The sequence below is a fragment of the Phytophthora infestans genome, genomic scaffold (genome assembly GCF_000142945.1).
Source record: "Phytophthora infestans T30-4 supercont1.16 genomic scaffold, whole genome shotgun sequence".
Lineage (NCBI taxonomy): Eukaryota > Oomycota > Peronosporomycetes > Peronosporales > Peronosporaceae > Phytophthora > Phytophthora infestans.
Genome location: NW_003303743.1, coordinates 2,245,889 through 2,270,713, shown reverse-complemented (window position 1 = coordinate 2,270,713; position 24,825 = coordinate 2,245,889). Strand labels below are relative to the sequence as shown.

Genomic DNA, 24,825 nt, shown 5'->3' with positions numbered 1-24,825 from the left:
CCCTCATCATGCCGGAGTCGATTCGATTATCGGCACCGACTTCATGATCCCAGCTGATCCGTCTGGATCTGTACAACTCGGCGGTAAAGCTACCCGATGAGATGGTGATCCCACTCATCCGATCAAGTAATGCACGACCAAGACCGAGTTCGGACCAAATGTCCCATGCGGGCCACCAGACGGGTTGACGATCGAAAGTCGAATGACCGCTGAGTTCAAATTGCCCAGGCGACAACCCAGTGAGTCGACGCATGACTTGTGGGTGCGACGGACGAAGGGTTGGATTCCGACGGTTGTTTTTAATCGCCGAGGAAGACCAACCCATGTCCTGATTACGAACGTACGACAGACGTCAGTCTGGTGCCCACCTCACTTTTATGTGATAAAATGGCAGCCACATGGAGTACTGGCCAATGAGGGATATGTCCGCGTGAACTCGGCGAAGTACCGTGACTGGCAGATATTGGCCTTTGAGTCGGCGATGGATAAAGATTTGCTGCAGAAAGAACAACGACTGTACGACGACTGGTTGTCACACCAGCCGCCAGCTGTGGAAAGACGACCTCCTCCAGTGGAAAGTGGATCAGAATTAACATGCGCCGAACGCTGGAAAGGGATCGAAGCCGACACTGAAGCCGGCGACTACGAGAAGCGTCGCGGTAACGCAGACGTCATATCGACTTCAGGGGTGACAAGGGGTGACCCGGCTATAAACTCAGCGTTCAAGCTGGAAGACGTCCGAGCGGACCGTACGTCGGTGCTACACGATGGCCAAGATGTCTCCTATCAGCTGTCCAAGTTTGAAGACGATGGCGCCATTTCTGACATCAACACGAACTCAGCGATTGAAGGAACAAGTGAAGTAAGGGCCACGGAAGACGTGTCGGCGACTGAAGACTCAGCTATAACGGAAGGAGACCTTGAAGAACGCTCGGAACACGCCCTATGTGACGCTCAACCCGTTGCTGACAACCGAGCCAAGTTTGGAATAATTAGACCAAGTTCTGCAGCCGCGGTGAACTCAGCGATGGGTACACCGGAAGCCAGTCGGCGGCGGTGGACTCGGCGTCAGGAGATCTAAACACTGAGAGCGCCTCGGACGTGGGCACAGCATGCGGTGAGGATGCCAGCTATACCGATGACGCGTTTGCATGCACAGAAGTTAGTTCTGCCGTCACAACCAACTCAGCGGTTGATCACTCCGACGCGACCAAGGACTATGATAATCGGGAGGTATTAATGCCTGAAGGAATAAAGCCGAACGACGACCCAGCTACGACGGACTCAGCGTTGGAGACTATGGAAAATACGACCTGTCCGAAAGTGGTTAGACAATATGACGATGATACCATCTACCTCGGAGCCACGTTTGAGAACGCAGGAGTCAGATCGACCATCGCAGTGAACTCAGCGAATACGGACCCTGACACAGCCGACAACTATGAATTACCAGAGGTATTACTGGTGGAAGGTACTATAGTTGAAATCGGAGTGACGAACTCAGCGGCGACGGTGTTCGACCCCGGCGGAATTGACTACGATTTAGGACACGATGAAGGTGACGAGTGCAACTCGATGAGAGACGCAACGAAAACTCTAAGACAACACTACTTGGCTATCGCTACGACCGAAGACGAGCAAGAGGATGATGTTGACGATAGTACGATTAACGCCTTTGAGCGTAGTGGAACAGATTTGGAATTGACGGACTACGCTCACGAGCTGGCCTTCCTTCCCGATCTTACTGAAGTTAAACCTACCGAACTCGACTATGGCGCTGCAAACGTCAAGTCGAGTAGTCATACGCCAGCACAGTCGGCTAAATTGGTGGCAGAGCTACAAAAGCACGAAGGGATAATGATTTCAAGTGGTAATGCCCTGCCGCCTCCAGCGTACGGAGCATTGTGCGACATCGACGTTCAAGGACACGCACCCATTAAGCAGAGAGCTCGGCGGATACCTCTCCGCCACTTGAGCAAACTTTACGAGTTGTTGAAGGGGCTGCTTCGAGCTGGGTTGATATCATTCTCGAGCAGCCCTTGGGCCTCGCCAGTGGTGATAGTGCTCAAGAAAAATGGTAGGGATATTCGACTATGCATTGACTATAAACTGGTTAATGCGGTTACGACACCGATGGAATACGCTATGCCACTGGTTGATGACCTGCTTACCGAATTGGAAAGCTACTTGTGGTAGCTACTTGTGGTTTTGCTCGCTCGATGCTGCGAGTGGATTCTGGGCAGTCTTGATGACACGCCGAGCTCAACAGATCTCAGCGTTCGTATGTGCACTTGGACACTTTGAATGGTTACGAATGCCATTTGGATTGAAGAATGCGCCTATGATTTACCAGCGAGTAATCGAAAACGCTCTATGGGGATACGTTCAACCAAAGGGAGGATGGCAACTGTTTGCCAAACGAATGGCTGTTGCTGAAGCCGAGTCGGGAACTCGGCGAGTTGAGCTCGACGGAATCAGCGATTCAACGCAGAGTCAGCTGACGAAGTTTGAAGCTGACCACCAATCACAAGCTGACTGCGATCCGGTCCAAGACCTGGTCAATGGACCGGACGGCGACATGTTTGCTGATGGAGAACCTGACCAGTCTTCCTTGATTCCGGTGTTCAAGCGGAGGTCGTTTGTCGATGATATCTGTTTTGGAGGGGAGACGTTCGACGCCTGCTTGGAGACACTCAACCGATTACTAGCCCGGTTCACAGAATGTCGAATTAGCATCAGCTTTACCAAGAGTATTTTTATCCAACCCAAGGTTGATTTCCTATCGCACGAGATTACGCCGAGTGGCATACGCGCTGATGCGAAGAAGATAGCCGCGATCGCCGAGCTCGCCTTCCCGAAATCGAAGAAGGGGATGCAAGCGTTCTTCGGTGCCCTCAACTATTACGGCCGATTCATCCATAACTTGGCTGTTTACGGAGCAGTACTCTATCAGCTAAAGGATACGGACTTTGGCCCTGGGGGTGACCTGGCGTCAGCAAAAGCATCATTCGCCGAGCTCAAAAGACGGGTAGCAGAAGCTCCAATTCTGCGTCATTTCGACTCGGCGAAAGAAGTCCACATAATGTTGTACGCCAATGAGTGGGCGCGGAGCAGTACGTTGATGCAACCACACGACGACAAGCTGCACCCAGTTCGCTTCTGCGGACGCGTACTAAAGGAGAACGAACTCGGCTATCATCCCGCTGAGAAAGAAGTAGTCGCGCTGTTGCAATTGCTGAAAGTGTGCTACACTCTCTTGGCGGGAAAGACGCTTCACGTCTACACCCATTTCTCCACGCTGGAGTGGGTGTTTAAGTCAAAGTCGCTGTACGGTCGCGCAGTCAGTTTCGCAGTTATGTTGTCGCCCTACGATTTGAAGGTGAAACGAGTACGTGAGCGAGATGTAGACTTCGCCCAGTTGCTCCAGGCGTCGATAACCCCGTTTATCGGACTCGACGATTCCTTGAAGCACCTGGAACCTATATCCAAGAACTCGGCGACAGTTTGAATGGACCCAGCGCTGCTATATGCCCGAATACCAGCTGACTTTGCAGGATGCGTGCTGTCATTTGATGGCTCAGCGAAGACGGCTAAATACGGCGGGTATGGCAGTTGTTCGTGGATACTGTGGAGCCTTCCGAATTGGGACATTGAGATTGCTGCGAGTGCGTACCTGTCGTCCACCACAGTCAACATCGCCGAGTACACCGGCATGGACAATGGAGTCTTGGCGGCGATTGACCGAGGGATAACCGATCTGGTTATCGTGGATGACTCCCGGCTTGCAATCCAGCAATCCATGGGGGTGATAGCATGCAAAAGGAAACGTTGCAAGTGGAACTAGCTCGGCACAAGGATCTCACGAAACAACTCAACTCGGTCCGGTATCGACACATAGCGCGACACTATAACGCAGCGGCTGATTCTCTCGCTACAGAAGCACTGGAAGCTAAAGCTGGACGAGTAATTCTTGGGACGGATAGGAAAGCAGAGCTGAGAATGATTAACCGCGTAGCCGAAGAACTGTACGCCACAGACAACCCAGCGGAAACACCGATTGTCACGGCAGTCACTCGTAGCCGAGTACGCCGAGTTCACTTTGAGGACGAGCTGGATGAAGACTCGGCTAGAGCGAGAGGAGGAAGTCAGGATCATGAAGCCATGTCTACCAATCCTGGAGAATCCGCGTTTGAAAGCAGTGGAGATGAATTCGAACAAGTCAGCAGGGCGTCGACTCGGCGGATTAACCACACGACCCCGAATGTCGAAACAGGGTCGCAGATGGAGTCAGCCCAGACAGCTCAGAATGCCAGCGACACTGATCCAGTGACGGTACAGACTGAGCGGAGACGACGAATCGCGAAGGCACAAGATGAAGAACTCAGGTGGGCCGATCTGAAGGCGTACCTGAGAGGTGAATTGGAGGACCTTACACACCGTCGAGCTCAGAATGCCGGCAAAGTCGCAGAAGTCTTTGTACTCAGCGAAGACGGCCTGTTATACCGCCGAGATGAAGCCCGCCGACTAGGCGAACTCGGCGAACCGATCCTCTCATTGAGATTGGTGATTCCGTCAGCCATGGTCGACGAAATACTTCATAACTGCCACAACTCGATCGAAGGAGGGCATCAAGGCATCGTCAGAACGTATCACCGAGTCAAAGCCGACTACTACTGGATTGGTCTTTACGCCGACGTGGTGAAACATGTTAGGGCCTGCGAGGACTGCAATACTAGTAAGAGCAAGCCACAGTTGAGAGGTTATTCGCCGGGAAATGTGGTGTCAGACCATCCATTCCAAGTCGTGTCAATGGATTTCGTGATTCCCCTTCCTCGAACTCAGCGGGGCAATACTGCACTGCTGCTGTTCCAGGACCACTTCACGGGGTTCGTTATCGCTAAGGCTATGAATGACACCGGAGCACTCGAAGTGGCCAAGGTATTTGAGGAATGCGTCTTCAGGCAGTTCGGGGCTCCCTCTCTGATACGGCACGACCGAGATCCAAGGTTTATGAGTGAAGTGCTCCAGAAGTTCTCCGAGATGATGCAGTCGAGATCAAGAGCTACGCTGAGTTACCGACCACAAGCTAACGGTCAACAAGAGAGGTCAGTCAAGACAATGGTTCAGACTATACGGGTCTACGTAGAAGACCCACTTCAAGCCGACTGGGATGACATCGCCGAGAAGATGGTACACGCTATCAACAACTCAAGAGATTCGACTCGGCGAGAAACCCCTTTCTATCTGGTGCATGGTTGGGACGCCAAGTCTACACTCAAGGCTATGACGAGTTCAATACGACGTGGACAGGAACGCCCAGTCAACTCGGCGGACGCAGTCGATTGGCGCCGAGAAGCGAACAGACAACGAGAAGTGGCACTTCGATTAGCAGCTGAGTTCCAAGTGCGAGAGAAAGCACGACGAGCTCGAGAGCACAACGAAGCGTTGAGCAAGAAGGAAAAAAGATCCATTCCCAACACAGCAGATGACGAAGATGAAGTTGCAGAACCAGGCGATGAATCCACCAAATCCTTGTTCAAAGAAGGAGATCAAGTCTGGTTGTTTATGGAGCGAGTCAAGTCGGGCCTGACCAAGAAGTTAGCCCACCGATGGCATGGACCATTCAGGGTGAAGAAGAAGGTGGAAGAATTCGCCTATGAATTGGAGTTACCCGACAAGAGTGGATATAGGTTCTACCCAGTGGTCCATGTATCACGTCTGAAGGCAGTCACCGAACTCGGCGAAAGACCAAAGACGAGGCTAATCGCCGACCTCGAAGAGACTCAGCGATTTGACTTTGATGGAGAATTACTGCCTGAAGACAGCTGGGAACCAGACACAAGTACAAACCAGTATGAATTTGAAGCAATTCTCGACGATGAGCTACCATTATCCACAAGTACGTCACGATCACAACGGAAGTTTAAAGTTAAGTGGGTCGGCTACGATGAGCCTACTTGGGAACTACTGTCGAATTTGTCATGTGGGGGTCTCCTGTTTGACTATCTACGACAGAAGAAGCGCGAAAACCGTCTGCAAATGGTGCAAGTTGCAGATGAGGATTAACAGCTATTGCACCAAAAGTTACACCAACTCAGCGGACGACACAGGCCGAGTTGAGACGGAATGCTACTGTGTCGAAACTACATATACTGAATAATTACGAAATGAAGTCCTGAACGATACCTACGGGACGCCCAGTCAAAGGAAGAAAACTAAAAAGTCGGCGATCCGGATTCCAAGTGAGTTGAACCCGACGGAGACAACTGGGAAGAGCTCAGCGGACTCGACGATTGGGGGCGTGGCGTCGTAGCAGACGTCATCCCTTGGGAACTTGCGGAAGGAGATGCAACATTCGCAGCCGTGGCAAGAAGTATCATCGCCGAGCTAGCCAACGAATCTGACGCCGAACCAGGTGCCTCAGGACCCGACGCGGCGGAAGTGGGCTGAGGATCCGTTCCACTGGGGAGTGGGGTGCCGAACGGAGACATACTCGGAGACGCGCCTCGGAGATTGGGAGAACCCAACCCATCGTCCGCCGAGTCGTCAGCAGACGCACTCTCGCCATCTGAGCCGAGCTCACCGATCGAAGACCCAGTGAAGATATGGATGCCTTGACGATTCAGCCGAGTTGGAGCACCCGGGGCATAGGCAGGAGGCGCTTGTTCAGCAAGATCGAAATCTTCTTCAATCGCGTCGTCAACAACCTGAGGATCCATACCGCGCGGAGCGAAAACCAAGAAGTCCACGTTCCGAGCGCGGAAGCAAGTATTGTACGGATGGACCGCCGGGTCATTAAGCCACCAAGCTCGCCAGGGCTCGGCTAGAAATACATCGTGAGCACACTGGACCCAGTCTCTCCCGGAAGGAACCCACGAAAGGTTAACGGGAGAGAAATGGGGAACGGACGGATCAAAATAAACCTCTGCGTCCACCAGTGGAGCAGGTTCATCGCCGAGCTTCTGAGTGACCGCCGAGTAAAGCTGGTCGTAGACAGCAACAACCAAAAATCGCAAGGTGTCACTACGACGTTTGCGCCCGCGCTTGTACACCAGCCACAGTTCGTATACCTCAGCAAGCTGGGCGGGCGTGGCAGCCGGGTTGACGTCAGGATGGAGACCCATTAACACACTCGACTCGACAATCCAATGACGACGCTCATAGAGAGCTACGAAGTAACGAGTCATTTGGCCATCTGTCTGGATGGGCCTCCCCGCCGAGTCCAAGGGACTGTCGCCACGAAGCTTCACCCACATATCTCCAAGAACTTGCATCAAAGTTCGAGGCCGGGTTTGAGAAGCCAAACATCGCCGAGCTTCCTCCAGTATCGACGGAGAAAAGAAGAAAGGAAGCTCAGGGAGCATCCGCCGAAGACGCTGACAAGGACGGCTCGGGTCGAAAACGGCCATGAAAGCTCGAATGCCGTCAAGAGAACACGGCGTAGGTGGAACACGACTCTTGCCCCCTACGAGCTCCATCTGCACCCCTCCGCTCAGTGTATCCAATAATGCGTTCCAACAACGAGTTGAGCCGAAATGCATGAATGGTACCTCGCGGAGTTGAGCCATGTGAAGAGTCAGGCGACAATCCTTGGACACCGCTTGCGAGGCCCGAGTCCGTAACGTCGCCAGCGGGAGTGTAAGCGCGCTGGGAAGTGCGACCACAGCCGGACGTGAAGCAGTCGAACTCGGCTGAGAGAGAATCGATATAACCGGGAGCCTACTCGGCGAAGGAGCAGCCGGAATGGACTGAGCCGGAGCTGGATCAGGAGTCGACGGAAGCTGCCGATGCTTGTGGGGTCGGTGCGTCTTGTGATGCTTCTTGTGCTTCTTGTGCTTCTTGGATCGCTTCGACCGATGACCGGTAGGACTCGACGAGGCACGACGTTTGCGATGCTGCTGCTTCCCCGAAGCCGGCGCAGAGGCAGAACTCGTCCCGTCACCAGAATCCTTCGATGAAGGCCGCGAGGAGGGGTGATCACTCGGCGGCAAGGACTTATCGCTCATCTCGTCGTCAGAACCGAAGATCGCCGCATGAAGACTGCTCGCTTGGGCAGAACGACGAGCATCTGCGGTCGCTGAGTCGGAACCTGAAGGACTGCCAGCCGAGTTCTCTGATAAGGAAATGGGATCCAAGAGCGACCCAGCGGCAGGATTCGTCGAGCCGGTGGACGGTATAGAACCATCACCAGGCCCTAACACCTCGTCGTCAGACGCGTCGAGATCCTCAAGCAGCTGAGCAGTCACAGTGTGGGCGGTCGCAGCAGATCTCCGGATAGGGCGCCCAGATGGGGACGTCAACACGACCGTGGTCACAGGGAGAGATGGTCTGAGGACACTCACGGCCGGAGTCACTAAGTCAGTCGGCGTGGTGGATACGCTCAGACCCCGAGAGGGCGACTGGGAGCGTCCAACCACCGTTAGCACGACGCTGAGTGGTGCGCTCGACTGGGACAACCCAGCGGAGATGGGCGAAGTCGAGCCTGGAGCACACACGCTCGTAGCCGGGACAGGCAGTGAAGCCATGACATCGGATGAAGATATCGGCGGTGGGCGAGTAGCCGCGACTGACGAAGTCACCGGAGGACCAGAAGACGAAGAACCCGCCGAAGTCGTCGAAGCAACTACAGGAACGGTGTCGGCGGGCGGCTCAGGCAACTCAAACTCAAACTCAGCTTCGCTCGAAGCGTCATCGTCGTCTTCAGAGCGAGCAGAGACAGCGGGCTGAGTAGCAGAACTCAGCTGAAGGTGACGAACCTTCTTCCGCCGAGTCCGACGACGGGACTTTCCAGAGCGAGGCCTTCCTCCATCGGATACAGTAGCTTGAGGTGAACTTGAGTGCAAAAGGGTACTGATAGCCTTGTGTCCATCCTCTCCGGGGAGTGGACAAGCGTACGGTTGAGGCGGATGCGGCGCCGGTGCACGATGACGAGGACCTGCAGCAGTGGGAGACTTGAAGTTGGCATAACGCCGAAGCCGCTGAGTCGAGGTCAAGTTTGCCAAAGGCGTACGGTGAAGCTGAGCAAGAGTCGGCTTAGCCTGGGTTGTTACCGCCGCTGAGCTGACTGGAGCCGCAGCCGAGTCTGCCAATGAAGTCGCCGAAGACGCTTGACTAGCTGAGGGAACCACACTAGGACCAATAATGGAACTCGCCACTGGAGCATCTCGGCGAGGATGGACAATCAACTCCAACCGCCGAGTTTCACCAGCGGGGATGTTGAGAACCTCAGGAAAGCGAGACTCCAAGACACGACACAGCCGGGCATTGAGGAGAAGGTCGGACGGATCAAGCCCAGGAACTTGCAAGCCACCGCCAGCAGCAGCAGCAGCCATGTGAGGATCGTGCATCGGAATAATACCATTCCGACGGATGAGCCGCTTCTGTCGCAAGATCACAGCCCGCTGCTCAGCGATCACCGACTGACCGTGCCGCAAGGGTTGAGTACCGGTGGAACTGTACAACCGCACCGACTCCTGCAGCTGTTCGAAGTGCTTGGAAGCAATGCCCTGAAGAGTGACGAACGCCGCATCCCTCTCAGAAATGGATCGGAGAAGGACGTCGATCTCGGCGTCCCGATCCAAGACTTGCTGATGGTGGAGCTGGGCCTGACCCAACGCAGCGTCAACCTTGCTCTGCTCAGCTGCGATGGCCCGAGCAAGTTTTGCCTCACTCAGAGCTACAGCCTTTCGCAGCGACGCGAGGAGATTAGTCGATTGCGTGGCAGCAGCCTCCAATCGAGACACTTGCTGTTGAGCCGACGAGAGCTGAGTTGACAAGTCGACATTGCTGAGAGCAAGCGAGTCCAGTCGCCGAGTCAGTGCGCGGTTCTCCTCCTGAACAGCTTGATTGTCAGCTTGGAGATCGCCGATGATCTTTGGATAATCAAGAGCGGCGTAGTTGCCTTTCAAGATATCCAACAGTTCCCCCGCGGAAGCAGCATGCAAAATCGCTCGCCGCTGCACGGGATCGGAGGGCTCCACGGAACGAGTAAATCCGTAAGCCATGAGCCTCGCCAAGAAGGTCAATTCTTCTCGGCGATCATGCCCTTGCTCGTTAATTCTGACCATAAGGGAGTCAAGACTCACTGGAGCAGCCGAGCTTGGCTGATTGGTGGCGCCCGAAGTGGTGTCGCCCGGCAAGCTCGGTGGACCAGGAAGACGCACGCGAGAAGACTCTGCCGACTCCGCGTCAGACTCATGGGAAGTTGTCAGGTCAACCAGCCCAGCTTCATGCCGGTCGCTGACCCCACGAGTACCGACGGGTCGAGGAATCGACACAGCTGGCACGCCTTCACCTCGACGAGGAGTTGGAGAAGAAGGATGGTGCCACGGGTTGTGCTGGAACAACATGCGAAGAGTAAGGAGCTGCCAAGTGAGTGACAGCGGAAGCAACGAACGTACCAAAGAAGGTGGTGGGGAGCCGCGAGACGTCATCAGCCGAGTACGGACCAACGGTGGCAGAACAAAATGAAGGATTAAGACACTCACCAGCTCGGCTCGTATCATAACCGGGGCAGTTGTGGTGTAGGGATTTCCAGATTCGACCATACGCCGACCTACTTTAGGTCAAGAATCGGCTCGGTCTGATAACCCAGAGCTTAGGAGCCAAGGATCACGGTAAGTACTCGGCGATCTGTCCGGATATGCTATCCGGACAGCCGCTGAGCTCAGCGGTCGCCGGAACTCAGCTGAAGGGTCGGTAGAGATCCGAAACGACTACATTTTATTAGATATTTGTATGAGAAGCATAGCATTAAAGGGGGAGCCGAAAGGGCTCCCAGAAGATAACAGAGCAGAATTTTCCTAGTCCAAGACACGTGTACACTTTTCCGGTAAGTCCCTGCATAGGGCTGGATTATGCCTGCCGTCAATACTCGAGAGGCATAGCTTGTAGGGTATTGACTGGTAGCGCCAAGAGATTAGGTCGGTCCGGGTAGGACAAAGTCTCGCTACGCGCGAAAGAAAGTCCCGCATACTCAGCGGGCCGGTACGTCGGATAGCCCGGGTGCCGTAACACTTCTAGCTGAGCTGCCTCTGCGCTCGGTGACCTGTAAAAGCGCTCGCGCGCCGTCGTCCATCCTTTGGTGGAGGGCACAGGGTTGTGAACGAGCTCAGCCGAACCAAACTCGGCGGAGCCTCGGAAGTGATCTGACTTGGTTAGTCGGAACCGGGTGGAAGCGAGCCACTCGTCTGTCCCGGAAGGGCCGGACCGCGAGGGGACCACCCTCTGCGCAGGCCATACAAACCGCCGACCTAACTCGGCGATTCGTTGTGGTTTGTGTAAGGAATCCACATCTGACGATATTTGTGTGTTCTACTACACCACATATTGCACTCCGGGGATGCATCCGCCTTGTATTGCAACCCCTGTTCATCAGTTACTTGGCCCTAGCCTTAGTTTATACCAACCCCCACTTCTACAATCGCTTAAGTCAAATCCGTGTGGCAAGATTGATTCAGCCATTAATAGGTGGCCTGCAGGACCAAAGCTTATGTCTGGCCTTAGACAGGCCAGCTCCGCAGCAGTTTTCAAAGCCGCTGGATTCGGGATCTGGGACCACGTCGAGATCTCTGGGCTAGGTTTCTGTTGCACGTTTGATACCATCACGGATGCCATTAATGATTGCTTGTGCAAACGGACATCGATCTCGATGACAATAATTCTCCCATGACTCCACATCATAGAAGCTGACAGTGCCGAGAACTCCGATCTAACGTAGCACCCCGGGTTAAATTACGCGATTGCTACCTGAGTCGATAGTCCACATACTGACCCTAGGGATACAAAATATTAATCGTACGTTCTGTGATAAGTGCTGCGTGAATGTTGCTAGGAAGGCCAATGCGAAAAGCCGCTCATTATTGAAGACAAAGGTACTGGGGTTGGCATCCGCAGCAGTGGTAATAAGCTAGCGCAAGCTTTGGATGCTTCGTTCAATTTTCACAGGGTCGTAGCATCTCCAGCTGGTCACTCGTCTACGCCACCTTATCCAGAATACTCTCAGCAAGTTGGCCCAATAGCGATCTTGTTGCTTTCGCTTGAACCCACTTGTCTTTACTGAAAATGCTGCAACAGCTCGCCTTTTGTCGATGTTTATGAAGCAATAGTCACCTCTCTCGGCTGCACTTTAGGCCATCCATTTACTGCTTGTCTGTCCCAAAACAATGTTAAATACTTCCTTTGGTTGGAAATGTTTACCGGAAACATACGTTTGGATTGTTAACTCATTTTCTAACCTGTTTTAGCTCGTATGGATAGGCAAAAAAGAATGTCCTGCATCGCTTCGCTCAAACACCACTCATTTCACAACAATCGAAGCCATGTGGCAGAAGTTATTGCATTTTCCGCAGCCTTACTTTCAGATTTTCATCCAAGAACACCCGCCACACCTGCTCAACTACGACTGTGCTAGTTAAAACATGCCAAAGGCTAATCTAGTTGCTATATAACGCAAGGCCATCATCGACGAGAGGAACGTACGCAAAGGTTGCCGCGAGCGTGAAGCGTGATCCGACCACTATCAGCACAATATGGAAGCGCTACGTATATTCAGTGGAGGTAGGTATCATGGGAGGTGAATAGAAGAGCAGAATGAAGAAGCACTGCGGAAGAAAACGCAAGAATCGTGATGAAGTGCGCGAAGAACTGGCCCGTGTTCCCATCGAAGATAGAGCTGTTGAAAGACGGGCTGCAATAGTCGCTGGGGTTTCTAAACACTTGGTGCGGCAGGCAGTGAAGGAAGACATGCTCAAGCGCCGTACAACGCTCATCGAGCTTGCGTTGACACCCAAAAATAAGCTACAGTGTGAGGAGCATGCGCTGTCATTTGTCGATGACACGATGCTTGCATTCGAACCTATGCACAACATGGACCATGTTGATGACAAATAGCTCTATGCAGACCGTGACAAGCGCTCGTACCTGGTGTTTGACGGCGAGGAGCCCCCTCCCCGAGTCTGGAAGAGCAAGAGGTTCATTCCCAAGACGATGTTCCTGGCTGCATTAGCACGACCTCGATAAGTCTATATTTATAAATTTTGAGAAATATTAACCTCTTGCATTATATACAGATTTAGCAAATCAGCATTGCACATTAATATATCTATTCGTTCAGTGCTGATAAAAACCTCTTGGTTATCGTATGACCTATCAAAAAACCTTCCACTGACTACTTCCAACCAGAGGAAGTATTACTTAGAAGAACCTCGTATTTTTTATAAATTCATTAGTTTGCTTACCGGTAACAAGTAGTTTTTTGCTTTTTTTTAACACAAATAATTAAGTGTCCCTCAAGGCCTCTAAGTAACTCATACTAAAATATACTTCAAAAGTACTACTTTGATTTCAGCATTTCAAAATACCTGAAAGATAACAATCGCCTACCGTTACGGTAGGCGATTACCGTAGTCGGCTTAAAAATAGTAAGCAAGTCTTCCCTTCAGATGCTGTTTATTTTTGTTGATAAAAAATAAACTGCCTACCGAGATTTCAGCTTTTCATCAGCGAGACTACTTCAGTTCTTGTATTTAAAAGAACAATTTGCTTTCACCAAGTACAGACTCCGCCCAGAAACTGAAAACTACTTCCTGCTTATAACCTTTTAAAATCGGCTGTATCAGGCTTAGCATATTCAGAAGGCGATGTCTGTCTCACGCAAATGTGGTTCACACTAACTGTTTGAATTTCGAATCCTACCGCCAATTGCATCATTGCACGTCTTCGAGCAGAGCAGAACATGACGAAAGGCACAAAAGGTATCTGGCCAACTATCGACCAGAAGTGCAAGGTTATTGAAAAACATTGTCGCTGTCCCTCCCTGGCACTGTCCGAATTGGCGCGCTGGGCGCTACATGCGTTCGAGCTTTCGCACCCTCAAGCCGATGCTACAATCTTTAGGGTCCTGCGGGACGCAGCAATCATCAAGGCTAAGCTTCAAACTGCTACCACCGCTAAAGGACGGATATCTCGTGTACGCTGCCCGGAGCTTGAGATCCAGCTTGGCGAGTTTGTGATGGAGTGTCAGAGTGCTCATGCCTGTCGTTCTCGTCGGCTCATTACGAAGAAGGCCCAGCGTATTATGGCGAGCCTAAAGCACCCTCCTCCTCTGAAACTATCTGACGGGTGAATGTCGCGCTTCATGAAGCGTCATGGCCTTCGATTTCGAACCATGCATGGCGAGGCAAGGTCTGTGGACGCTGACATTATTCGCGAAGGGATGATGGCGATGCAAGATATTACTCGTCATTACGCGCTGCGAGACATGTGGGACATGGACGAAACTGGGCTCCTGTATCGCTCGGCAAAGACGAAGGGCGTATGCATGAAGAGCACTCCTGGTCTAAAGAAAGACAAAACGAGAATAACGGTGGCGTTGGCGGCTAACGCTGACGGATCTGAGAAGCGTCCAGTTTTCTACATCGGAACAGCTCTACGCCCTCACTGCTACAAGGGAAAGTATGGAGATGAACTCGGCTTCTACTACCGGAATAATACTAAAGCGTGGATGACGCGGACTTTGTACACGGAGTGGATCAAGTTATTTGATAGCGATATGCGTGCAGCAGGCAGAGACATTCTACTGTTAGTCGACAACGCAACGTCTCATGAACTTCAAAGCGGTGAGCTCACCAACATCACTGTGCAGAAGTTGCCGCCAAACACTACATCATAGCTTCAGCCAATGGACGCCGGAATTATTGTGGCAGCAAAGAGTGGTTATCGCGATAGGTACATGAGTTTGGCATGCGATAGGGCTGACAAGTCGATGCCAAACAAGGCTCCGGAGGGAAAGGGTATCTACTACGTTGACCAATTGCAAGGAATGAAGTGGGTTGACGAAGCATGGGACGATATCACTCCAGAGACAATTCGCCACTGCTTTATGAAGAGCGGGATAGTTTTTTCTGAGGAGAAGGAGAACCCCCCCCCCCCCCCCACGCGTCGACACCAAGTGAGAATGAGCGACGTCAAATAAATGTGAGACATTTGCATTGTGATATTACATATTAGGTACATAATTTATAACCTGGGGGAACTTTGAAGGTCCACCCTTTTCAGTTTCTGGGCGGAGTCTGTATATGTATCAGACGTCCATGACTTATCGACTTCGCCCACGTCCAACAGAGGAATATCCGCATGTTGCGCAACAATAACAACTACGATCGCTAGAAAAAAAAACGCAAAAAGGTTTTCTCTCTCGCTGCGTTCCTCTTCATTTTTTCTTCGCTGCTCACACAATTCCCACTCAACGTGGTCTTCAAGGCGACGAAAAGCTGTTTTCCACCTGGTATCCATTTCCCGAGTAGCTACTCTTAGGTGCTTAAACTCTGCGAGAAATCGTCTTGCTGCTCACCAAGTTTACGCTCAATTCTGCCTTCTGCTGGTGGAGCTGCTCATCGACGTATTCTTGCTGCTGATCATCCGGATTGTCTTGTACCGGCTCTTGTATCGCTCTCCTCGAATCTACAGAAAAACTTCCGACAACGGTGGAGTTGTTGACATGGTCTTGCAGCTTTGAGCTCGCGAATACGCCCAGTTTGTCATCCAGAGGCTTCAACTTTACCTGATTCCAACAAGTGTGGAGAGCATTCAACAATTCACTGATTATTGATTCCCTCCACAAGAAGATCTCGACGTGTCACATTTTGGAGAGAAGGTCTGGAAGAAGGTGATCACACATGTTCTTGTCGAGCAATGTCAGCGATTTATCCACCGCTACTAAGACCAAAGTCTTCCGAGTCGATGCCGGTGTCGTTGAGATCAACTGCTTGACCTGTTCAACTTGTACTGCTGCTACTTCAGTTGCAGTTGTTTGCTTGCTCTGTACCCATACATTAGCGAGTAATGCTTGTGCAGGAAGCCTGTTCGATTGATCGTACATGGCTACTTGATGCGTCATTATCGTTGGATTTTTTTCACATACCAGTTTTGTCAAAGCTGTCAGATTGATCTCGTCTTCAACATTCGTGTACAGTTTATTGCTCGCAGATAGCTCGTTGACGTTTAACAGCACAAAGCGCTGGTCACCAGCCACCCAATCAAGCCTCTCCATTGTACTCTGTCCCGTGTCCCTTTTAGTAACTTGTTGATCCTTCCACCCAGATAAACACTCTAAAAGTATCTTGGATGTTTTGCACGAAGCCAATCGGATACTTTAGAGCCTCTCTCGCGGAAGCTGTAGTACTGAACACTCCAGCCAGCAACGAAGTACAGTTTGACCCGGTCTATTATCGAGTTCGACAGCTCTCCTCCTACTGTAGAACAAGTGTTTTTTTTCCTGTCCCCAACGCTCCGTTATCGTCTTGTACGAAGTTTTCCAGCGTACGATGCTCGACGTTACTCTTTGGTCGTGGATCCCAGCCAGCGTCTCGAAAGGCATACACGTCCTTTAGATTTAACGTATAATAGGTTCCTCGGAACACCATCATCTCTCCTCCTGAACTTGCTAAAAACTCCGTCAATTTGTAATGGGAAGGATAGCTCTAACTGGCCTTGAGAATATTGTCCGCTGCGGCCTCGCATATGTGCGCGAACATCGTCCTTAGTTGAGTTAAGATCCTTTCAACTAAATGAGGGAAAGGGACTGACCTGTACCGGTATACTAGCTTTACTTAGGTATCTGCGAAGCACAATGCTATGATAACAACAGCGAGTGACGCTGTGAGCACACCGACCACATCCGCCCCAAAGCTGGCAGAGGAGAGCCACGCCGTTATCTTGTGAAGCACCAGTACCATAACAGCAGCTTTCCAGTTCTTGATACCAGAGGGAACTCCATTTTCTTTGAATACAAAGTCGATTGCATCCAACAGCGATGACTGATCTAGTGTGCCTTGACCATTACTGTTCGTGACATTGTCTCGTCGCCAGTGTGCAAGTTCCTCATCGAGTCGAGCTCTTTGATACTCTTCAACGTCTTGTTTAACCCGCTCCGACAACTCTCCGAGGTTAGACAACGCACTCTCCACTTCATTTGTACAACTCTTGACTCGTTCCTCGATTACTTGTTCATGTTGTTTACGATGAATTGTTGCAGTTTTCTGGTATTCTTTTAAATGTTTCTGGAACTCCTCGTCATGTTTACTGAGTTGATATGCAAAAGCTTCTTGTTGTCGTTGAAGCTTCGAGTGCAGAGTATCGTGTTGCTTTGTACGCTGAGCTTCCGAATCAGTTTCCATTTCTAAAACTTTCACCTGCAGCTCGTGAATGTACTCGTACAAATCTGATATTTTGTACTTCATCGGAATACTTTTCACTGCGTCAACCGCACGGGTAATCTCTAGCCGTGAACATCATCTCGTAGTCTCCTGAAATCTCCTTTATCAGGTTTCTAACCGAAGTATTCAAGTAGAAACACTTGAACTGTGTTGGATGTTCCAACATCAGTCGATCAAACACCTTGGAGTCTCTATCTCGAAAGCAATAGCAGTGGACCCTCCACCCAGCTTCGAAATATTTATCCACTCCAAGAAGTACTGAGCCCGCTAACTTTCCCGCAACTAGCACCAGCGTCTCGGTATTTTCGGGATTCCGCTTGGGCTTGGGCAGATGGCCAAGTGTTCGATACTGGGACGCGCTTTTGGGTCTCATTTCCCACGAAACGCTTCGACATCCTTAAGTTTCCGATAGGAATAGCTTCCGCTAAAAGACGTTGTCGCTTCACCACAGGATAGAAACGTGGTCAGTTTGTGCGCACTGATAGGGAAATGCTTGGTCAGTTCAGCGTCGGAGAAATCCTTCGAGTGCGCGCGCATGTACTTGCACACGTCCTGGTTCAAAGCATCCAGATCTGCGTAAATGTACCGAAAAGACATTGCTGTGTCTCTCCCGAGGAATTTAGAAATGACTGTGATGAGCTCCAAGAAATCGAAGGCGACCTTGTAGCCATGATCTTGGTTCTTATATTGTGGCCGAAATGGGATCAACATGCATTACGATACCGTTTCTAACGGGATATAGAGGGTTAAAGCCTCCTGTTTCTATCACTGATTCTACTTTAATTTTTCACGTGAGCTTCTTGGCGACACTTAGGTCGATATGCACCAAACGACAAGTTCCGAAGAGTCGTTCAGGTAGTTCCTCGGGGTTCTGGCCTTCCAGTACGAAGCCCATGTCGATCACCAGTTTCTTAGTGTACCCTGACACCAGACCGACCACGCGGTTGGCCACCGCTGATGACCCAATGTCCACGTCCAACTCGAAGTACTGTTTGCCTCTAAAGTACGGTTGACGCAGCTTTTTACCGATCAAAGCTGGGGTAGAACCCACAGCTTGACGCACGATGAAGCTTCCCTCTACGATGCAGGGAATGAGCTTGAAGCGCTCGTTACGGAACTCGTCGGAACCTTCCAAAAAGTCCGCCATAAGCTCCGAAGAAGGCGAGCCATCGGTCAATATCGAAGGGTGGGGAACTTGGTAGTACAGCACCAAGTTGATGCGCGGATTACCCGGCACTACAAAGTTAACCACGAAGGTAAATGGCATCTCTGTTCCTTGCTCTTCATGACGTCGCAACTCGCGTTGAACCGAGTTGTCTGGACGCGAAGCGATGTGTTCTACCGCCTCTGAAGACTCGAAAAGGTCCAATCCCACCAGACGGAAGAACGGAGATTGCGACGGGATCTTCCGTCGGTCGGTTATGTAGTCGGGACCGCGCACCATCATCGCTGCGCCGTCCGGCTCGGCCCACATAGAGCGCGGTACATTACTCGGGAACTCCTCGAGCCGAGAAACCGGAGCTTCAGTGTCTGTAGCATTAGTGTCTCCCTGGACTGAAGTGTTCGCCTGCTCTTCCGTTGACGCTGCAAGAGCCGCTGAGAACTCTTCCGGGACATTCGGACACACGTATTTACGCGCTTCCATGACGTCTCGGAGTCCTGTTAACGCTAAAACTTGTGGTCGTACATACAAGTGCATGATGTTTAAACGTTGTAGCAATTGACCTTCCCATCCCTGAGGGTCCAGATGCACCACGTTGGTGACCAAAGAGGTTAACTCATCTCCTTGGGTGACACTGGGTGAAATGATAAAACCTCCACCCTTGCATGTTGCCCGTACTAGTCCATGCATTGGAGGACACTCGGGATGTAAAGCACTTTGCATACAAATGACATAAGATCCATCTTCCGCGCGACGCCAATACCTCAGCAAGCATAAATCCCTCGGTGCCAGCCATCTATTTTTAACATGACCCGTTAGAAGTGAATAAAACCCAGATGAAAAATCCATCACGGTACTTACAGAGGCCACATCCACACAGGTCTGTAGACGATGTGGATAATATCCGAGTGGTCATCAATCGTGTGCACGACCTCCGCCCTCTCCACTGATGCATCCCAGACCGGATAATTCTTGATGCCCATCAGGTACATAAAGATCTCGGACGGCGAGCCATCCACCACTTGCAGCGTCTTAAAGCACGGTACTGCACTCTTGGCTCGAGCATTGGACAGCGTCCAGAGCGCTGCAGTCACTACCAACAGCGTGAGTAGTAATGACACGACAAAGCCACCGCCGCCGATGTGTCCGGCTAGAAACGTCACCAATCCAGCGGACGCAGTGGACAGCAGCACATTATTCAGCGGCTCCGGGCCGTTGTCGGTGTCTTTGGGCTGCTCTTGCCAGATCTGGAGGCCAGCGAACAAGTCCACGACTCTCCAGGAGGCGGCAAACATGGCCCAGGACCGTTCCAGTTCGCTCAGAAGCTTTACGGTACTGGGGACATCAGAGGGCGCCGCATTATAAGTGTGCAGGTTCGGAACGGACGCCCGCGCGTGAGGACGCAGCGCCGGCTTCGGTGGCAGGAACGTCGTTTGGATAGCTGTAAGCATGGAGGGGGAGCCAGGCGCGGCCGTGGGGCGAGGAGAAGCTTGGGGGCTGACACTGGTCATGGACTTGTCGGCGCGGCGACTTATGACCGAGTCCTCCCGAGATTCCATCATCACAATAATGACGGTTATACTGTAGAGTACTCTGGATAAGTAATTTTATTATCTATACCCTTATGAATCGGATGCATTGTTTTTCATTGTCTTAATGGTCTTTTTGAATCAGTTGAAATAACCTTTCATAATATATGGTTGGGGTATAGGATCGGAAACTGTACACGAATGTAGGTTAAGGATGTCCATGAGACATCGGGGTAGATGGTAGTCTGTGACATCATCAATAAGCTCGGAGCTCTTCAACTTGAAGCGGCTGCAACGTGTGTATTATGCAGGTAGGGTCAAGTCGACCGGTAGAGAGTCTACAGTCTAGCGGCGGTGGGTTTGTTGGTGGCTCGCTCCGGGAACAGCGGCATCTGCTGCTTAAACACAGCGACGTCGTCGATCACCTTGACCTGATGACTCCTCTCCGTCTCCACCTGGTGCTGCAACAGCATCGCCGCAGTCAGACCGGTGGACGTGACGGTAGAACGCGAGCTCGCGCCCCCTACCAGCACCGGGAATGGGTGCTTAGCCCCATACAGACAGATGCTGAGCTTGCTCCGTCGCTCGCCGTTAACAGCGATGAACGAGTCGAAGAACGACACGAGGTCACGAGGCTGTAGAGTCGACACCACCGCAGCCACGCGCTGTCGACGGTCGAACACGAACGTCTCGTTGGCGATCTCACGCCACGCACGCATGGATTCCTCCATCTCGTGCTTGGGTTTCTCCAACAAGGCCTTCACAACAGCGTTCACTTGTTTCTGCCACGTTTCTAACGACATTTCCGCAATGATCGATCGGAATCGAGCCACAAACAACTCGATACGTTGGTCCAGAAGCTGTGGAGACGCCACGTCCGATTGAATCAGGATACGGAAGTAGTCGACGCCCTCGATGCGTAGAATCCCCGAGAAGACGAGATACCCGAGCTGTTCCTGAGTGCGAAGCTGATTGAAACAAGGTTCTTTGAAAATGTGCGCAAAGAGCTCGAGACGCGCACGTAGAGACATCGTACTGCCGTCCGTCTCGCAGTCTAGTTGGTACAAAGTGCAGATCGCCGAGTTGAGGTTGGCTTCGTTCCATTCTCGACGTTGGAAGCGATACGCCTCGGCATCGGCGAGTTGGACGACCCGCGGCTTGGTCACTTGACTGGCAAATAGAGGGAAACTGCCTTTTCTTTTCCCGAAGTTAAACTGCTGCAACACTTGTTGCATCAATGCTGGAGCGGCGTTTTGTTGCAGATTCCCGTACAAGAATCCCTCAACGAACACTTGCTGGAAGACGAACTGACTGTGAGACGCTAGATCACACAATGTGAGGTGTTCGATAGCACGGATCTTGTCGTCCACGCTCCACTTCGAGACCTCCAGCAGCTGGCTACCGACGTGAACAGCGTGTTGGTACGGTTCTTCCAGGAAGTAGTTCTCGTACATCCGTTTCGTACGGTCTTTCACACGCTCAAAGACCGCGTCTTCGTACTTGTACTCGGCTCTTGTCATCTCTAACATTTGCTGGAGGACCTTGAACAACAACGTGGGTAATTTGTGGGAATATCCCCCGACATGCAGCTCCAAAGCACGGGAGTTAAAGCCGATCTCGTACTCCATCCCAGCGAGCTCAGCATCGTAAGACACCTCCGTCAGTTTGTCCTTCAGAAACCGTACGAATAAACTCGTGAGGACTGCGTGGTATGGAGTGGTCGATAGAGAAGGCGAGTAGAACAGGAAGTGCATCATCATCTTGGGTTTGCGGAACTGAATGTCCGGTTTGTACCAAAGACGGCACTGTTCATCGTGTTGTAGTAGTATCGGAGGAGACACAGTCGTATCGTCACCAATAGCTGAGCGAGGAGGAGTCACAATACGGAAGTCACTGCAGATGAACTCGTTGCGATGAGGGAGCTTCAGTGCCACGTTGAGTGCAGGCGACGTCCAGCGCTGAAGCAACTCAGCATCGATAGAGCCCTCTGAGTACGGAGTCTGGTACCATTTCTCCACACACTGAGTCTTGCCTTCAAACGTCTTGCTTACTACGGTAAGACGCATGCGTTGCGGAGTAAGTAGGTCCAGTATCTTTTGGACTTTATCACCATCGTATTCATACAGAAGGTAGCCACCGGAAAGGATGTACTTGGGTGGATAGCGATGCATGACGTTCGCTAAGTGGCTCGTGTAGTTGATGGGACTCTCTTTGCTCTTGAAGCGGAAGTTTTGCAGTGCTAGATCTTGTGTCTCGTGGAAGATCCAGGGCTCAAAAGGAGCTTCTTGCTGCAGCGTCTGGATGTACTGATACACCGCTTCAACGACGTCATTTACATGCTCGATGCCTGCATCTGTCACGTCGACTTTGACGCAGAATAGCCCCCAGTCTTCGTTGTCACGGAAGAGTCCAGCAGAGAGCGCATTTGCCCACTTTTGAGCCTTCAAGTAGCTCAGAATCGAGCCCGGGCCTTCATGACCCATTAAATGCGACAAGATCTTCGTGGGTTTTGTCAAAAAGTCCCAATGTAGCGACGGTAGCGGCCACGAGATGTCAATGACACGAAGGTCTTTCACAGGAGCTACATGCACCACACGAGCGAGTCTGGACTCGTCAAATGGCACTGCATCTCCGAACGTCGGGAAGGTTCGACCTGTGTTTTTAATTTCAGAGAACAGCTCCTCTGCCCAGCCTTTCAGAGTTGATAAACTCTCCTTGCCACAGATCACGAGCTTCATGATGCTGGCCGAGTAGTACGTGGCATGGAAGTCCAGCAACGCTGCTCGGACATCGATCCCTTTTTCGCTTGGGATCTTGCCCAGAGTCTCTAGATTCCCCGTACCGAACTTGTGGAACGGGTGATCCGGATTGGACAGCGATTTCTGCAACTGATATAGTCGTCGGTGGTCGTTTTGCAGGTTCTTGGCGTTCTCCGAGTTGACAGCGTTCATCTCACGCTGTGTGGCTCCAGGCGTGAACAGTGGGGCGATGAAGAACTGCGAGAAACGGTCCAGCGCTTCGTGGAGATGCTCGCTGAGCACGTCAAAGTAGAAATTAGTGTGCATTTGAGACGTCGACGCGTTGCTTCGGCCACTGTGAGAGCTTAGAAACTTCTTGTAGCTGTTCTCGTCCGGGTACTTGGCTGTGCCGAGGAACAGCATGTGCTCTAGGAAGTGGGCAAGTCCTGGGAGCTCCTCCGGATCGCTCTGGTGACCCACATGAACGTCCATGGCGGCCGCAGATTTCTCTGTTTTGGGGTCTGAAATGACCAAAACTTGCAGAGAGTTGCAGAGAGTGAAGCTCTCGTACTCGCGCTCGTCTAGAGCGGACACGTCCATGCCGTTAAGGGTCACGACAGACGCCATGTCAATATAGCGGATGCAAGTGGCGGGCAGTTATCGGACTGGTGAATGGTACGTCATCGGGTAAGGCATTAGAGAAACCCCACTTTAGTGACGTCAAACTTTGGATTTTTTTTAGATACGGATCCATTTTTCTGGTGCATTTGGGATGGGGAAGCCATAGATACCAGCTAGTTTTAAGATACGGTGAGGCAATTGCAGCGGTTGCTGTGTTTGTTCTAGCTCCATTACTGCATGACCCAACTTACTTGCTTACTGCACTGACATTTTGTACAAATTAACTGCACTGGCATTCGCTCGCATTTCGCCACTACAAATCATATATACATAATCTGTACAGATCTCTCAACGAACTGTACAGGGATACTGAACTGGCCGTAAATTGTGACCACCTTGACAAACCTCTTTTTTCTATGTGAGCCTCCCTATAAAGTGCAAGAAAATGCGAGCGTTAGGACATCCTTGCTATTTCAAAGCATGTTTTGCAACTTGTGTGAAAACCGCACCGTCAAATAATAAAAAATGACTGAGTTATGGGCCCTAGACGAGGTGGCCGAATAATTGTGTCCAGGAGTGTACTGCGTGCTACTACGTAGTGCTCGACTTTTGACGAGTTACTTCGCTGTTCCAGACTTCCCTGCTATCGAAATGAGCTCAAGGAAGATCAATACGACATTCAGTGATCGCGATGACGACACTCAAAGCTATGGAGTATTCGCAATACAAGAGGATACCATACAACCACCAGACGTACGCGCTGGAAAGACTACGAATGAGGCTGAGAGACCGGGGTGCCAACAAACACTTTTTGGGGTGAAATCAAAACGAGATGGGGCGCGAGCAAAACCAAAAAGGCTTGAGCAAAATAAAAGTGCCGTTTTGGTGCGTCATCAGACAGATTTGCGGGCTCGAGCAAAATAGATTGGTAAATTAGTAATGACGCAGATGACCACGTCTGCGAGTTAAAGTGAATCACAAGTCGCACCATACACCAACCATTCATAGCACCGTACTGCGTGGCCGCACTGCTCTGTGTGTTTATTCCTCATTCTACACGTCCGCCTACAGTGGGTGCTTATACTCTTTGTAGTGCAGCAATGCCGAGAATAGCATGGAGGAAGCTGGCGGAGCATACATCCAGTGACGGCTTTACAAAATTCCGAGCCGAGATGTTTTGCTGCTCTTCAATCTATGCGAAGCGTGAGATCAACTGTAAATATGCCCTGGTGATCATGCAATGCTTGAGCGGCGCATGGTATGCACGAGTCCATCCTGTGCCAAGAAGGAAGCGGTACTGGGAGGTACACAGTGTGCTGTACAGTGGAAAACATGGGAGTGCACGTCTCATTCGTCTTGGCACATCTACACGAACGACGAAAATCATTTGCGCGACGAAGCATGCATTGGTGCCCATCGTGTGCCTATAACCACAGAAATGAAGGAGTTTGTAACTCGAATGGATGCCTGTGGTATGCAAACTCGGCATATATGGAGCAGTCTTCGTCGCGCGCCAGACATACCGGCTTCGCCGTTGGGGCTGCCGTCACGACAACAAA

General features: G+C 51.4%; 4 protein-coding genes across 4 annotated transcripts; all 4 read right to left on the bottom strand.

The window, feature by feature from the left end:
• Nucleotides 1–16,610: 16,610 nt before the first annotated feature.
• On the bottom strand, nucleotides 16,611–17,813 carry PITG_08994 (uncharacterized protein; the record flags this gene model as incomplete). The annotated part of the gene is made up of 3 exons (XM_002902979.1): nucleotides 16,611–17,247; nucleotides 17,291–17,584; nucleotides 17,677–17,813. The coding sequence occupies 3 exons, from the start codon at nucleotides 17,811–17,813 to the stop codon at nucleotides 16,611–16,613; spliced, it is 1,068 nt and encodes a 355-aa protein (XP_002903025.1).
• Nucleotides 17,814–18,003: 190 nt separating this feature from the next.
• On the bottom strand, nucleotides 18,004–19,101 carry PITG_08993 (uncharacterized protein; the record flags this gene model as incomplete). The annotated part of the gene is made up of 1 exon (XM_002902978.1): nucleotides 18,004–19,101. One exon carries the CDS (start codon nucleotides 19,099–19,101, stop codon nucleotides 18,004–18,006), a length of 1,098 nt encoding a protein of 365 aa, XP_002903024.1.
• Nucleotides 19,102–19,235: 134 nt separating this feature from the next.
• On the bottom strand, nucleotides 19,236–19,829 carry PITG_08992 (uncharacterized protein; the record flags this gene model as incomplete). Its single annotated transcript, XM_002902977.1, has 1 exon — nucleotides 19,236–19,829. One exon carries the CDS (start codon nucleotides 19,827–19,829, stop codon nucleotides 19,236–19,238), a length of 594 nt encoding a protein of 197 aa, XP_002903023.1.
• A 416-nt stretch (nucleotides 19,830–20,245) lies between these two features.
• Nucleotides 20,246–23,272, bottom strand: PITG_08991 (insulin-degrading-like enzyme, metalloprotease family M16A, putative; the record flags this gene model as incomplete). Its single annotated transcript, XM_002902976.1, has 1 exon — nucleotides 20,246–23,272. The coding sequence occupies one exon, from the start codon at nucleotides 23,270–23,272 to the stop codon at nucleotides 20,246–20,248; it is 3,027 nt and encodes a 1,008-aa protein (XP_002903022.1).
• Between the last annotated feature and the right edge of the window lie 1,553 nt (nucleotides 23,273–24,825).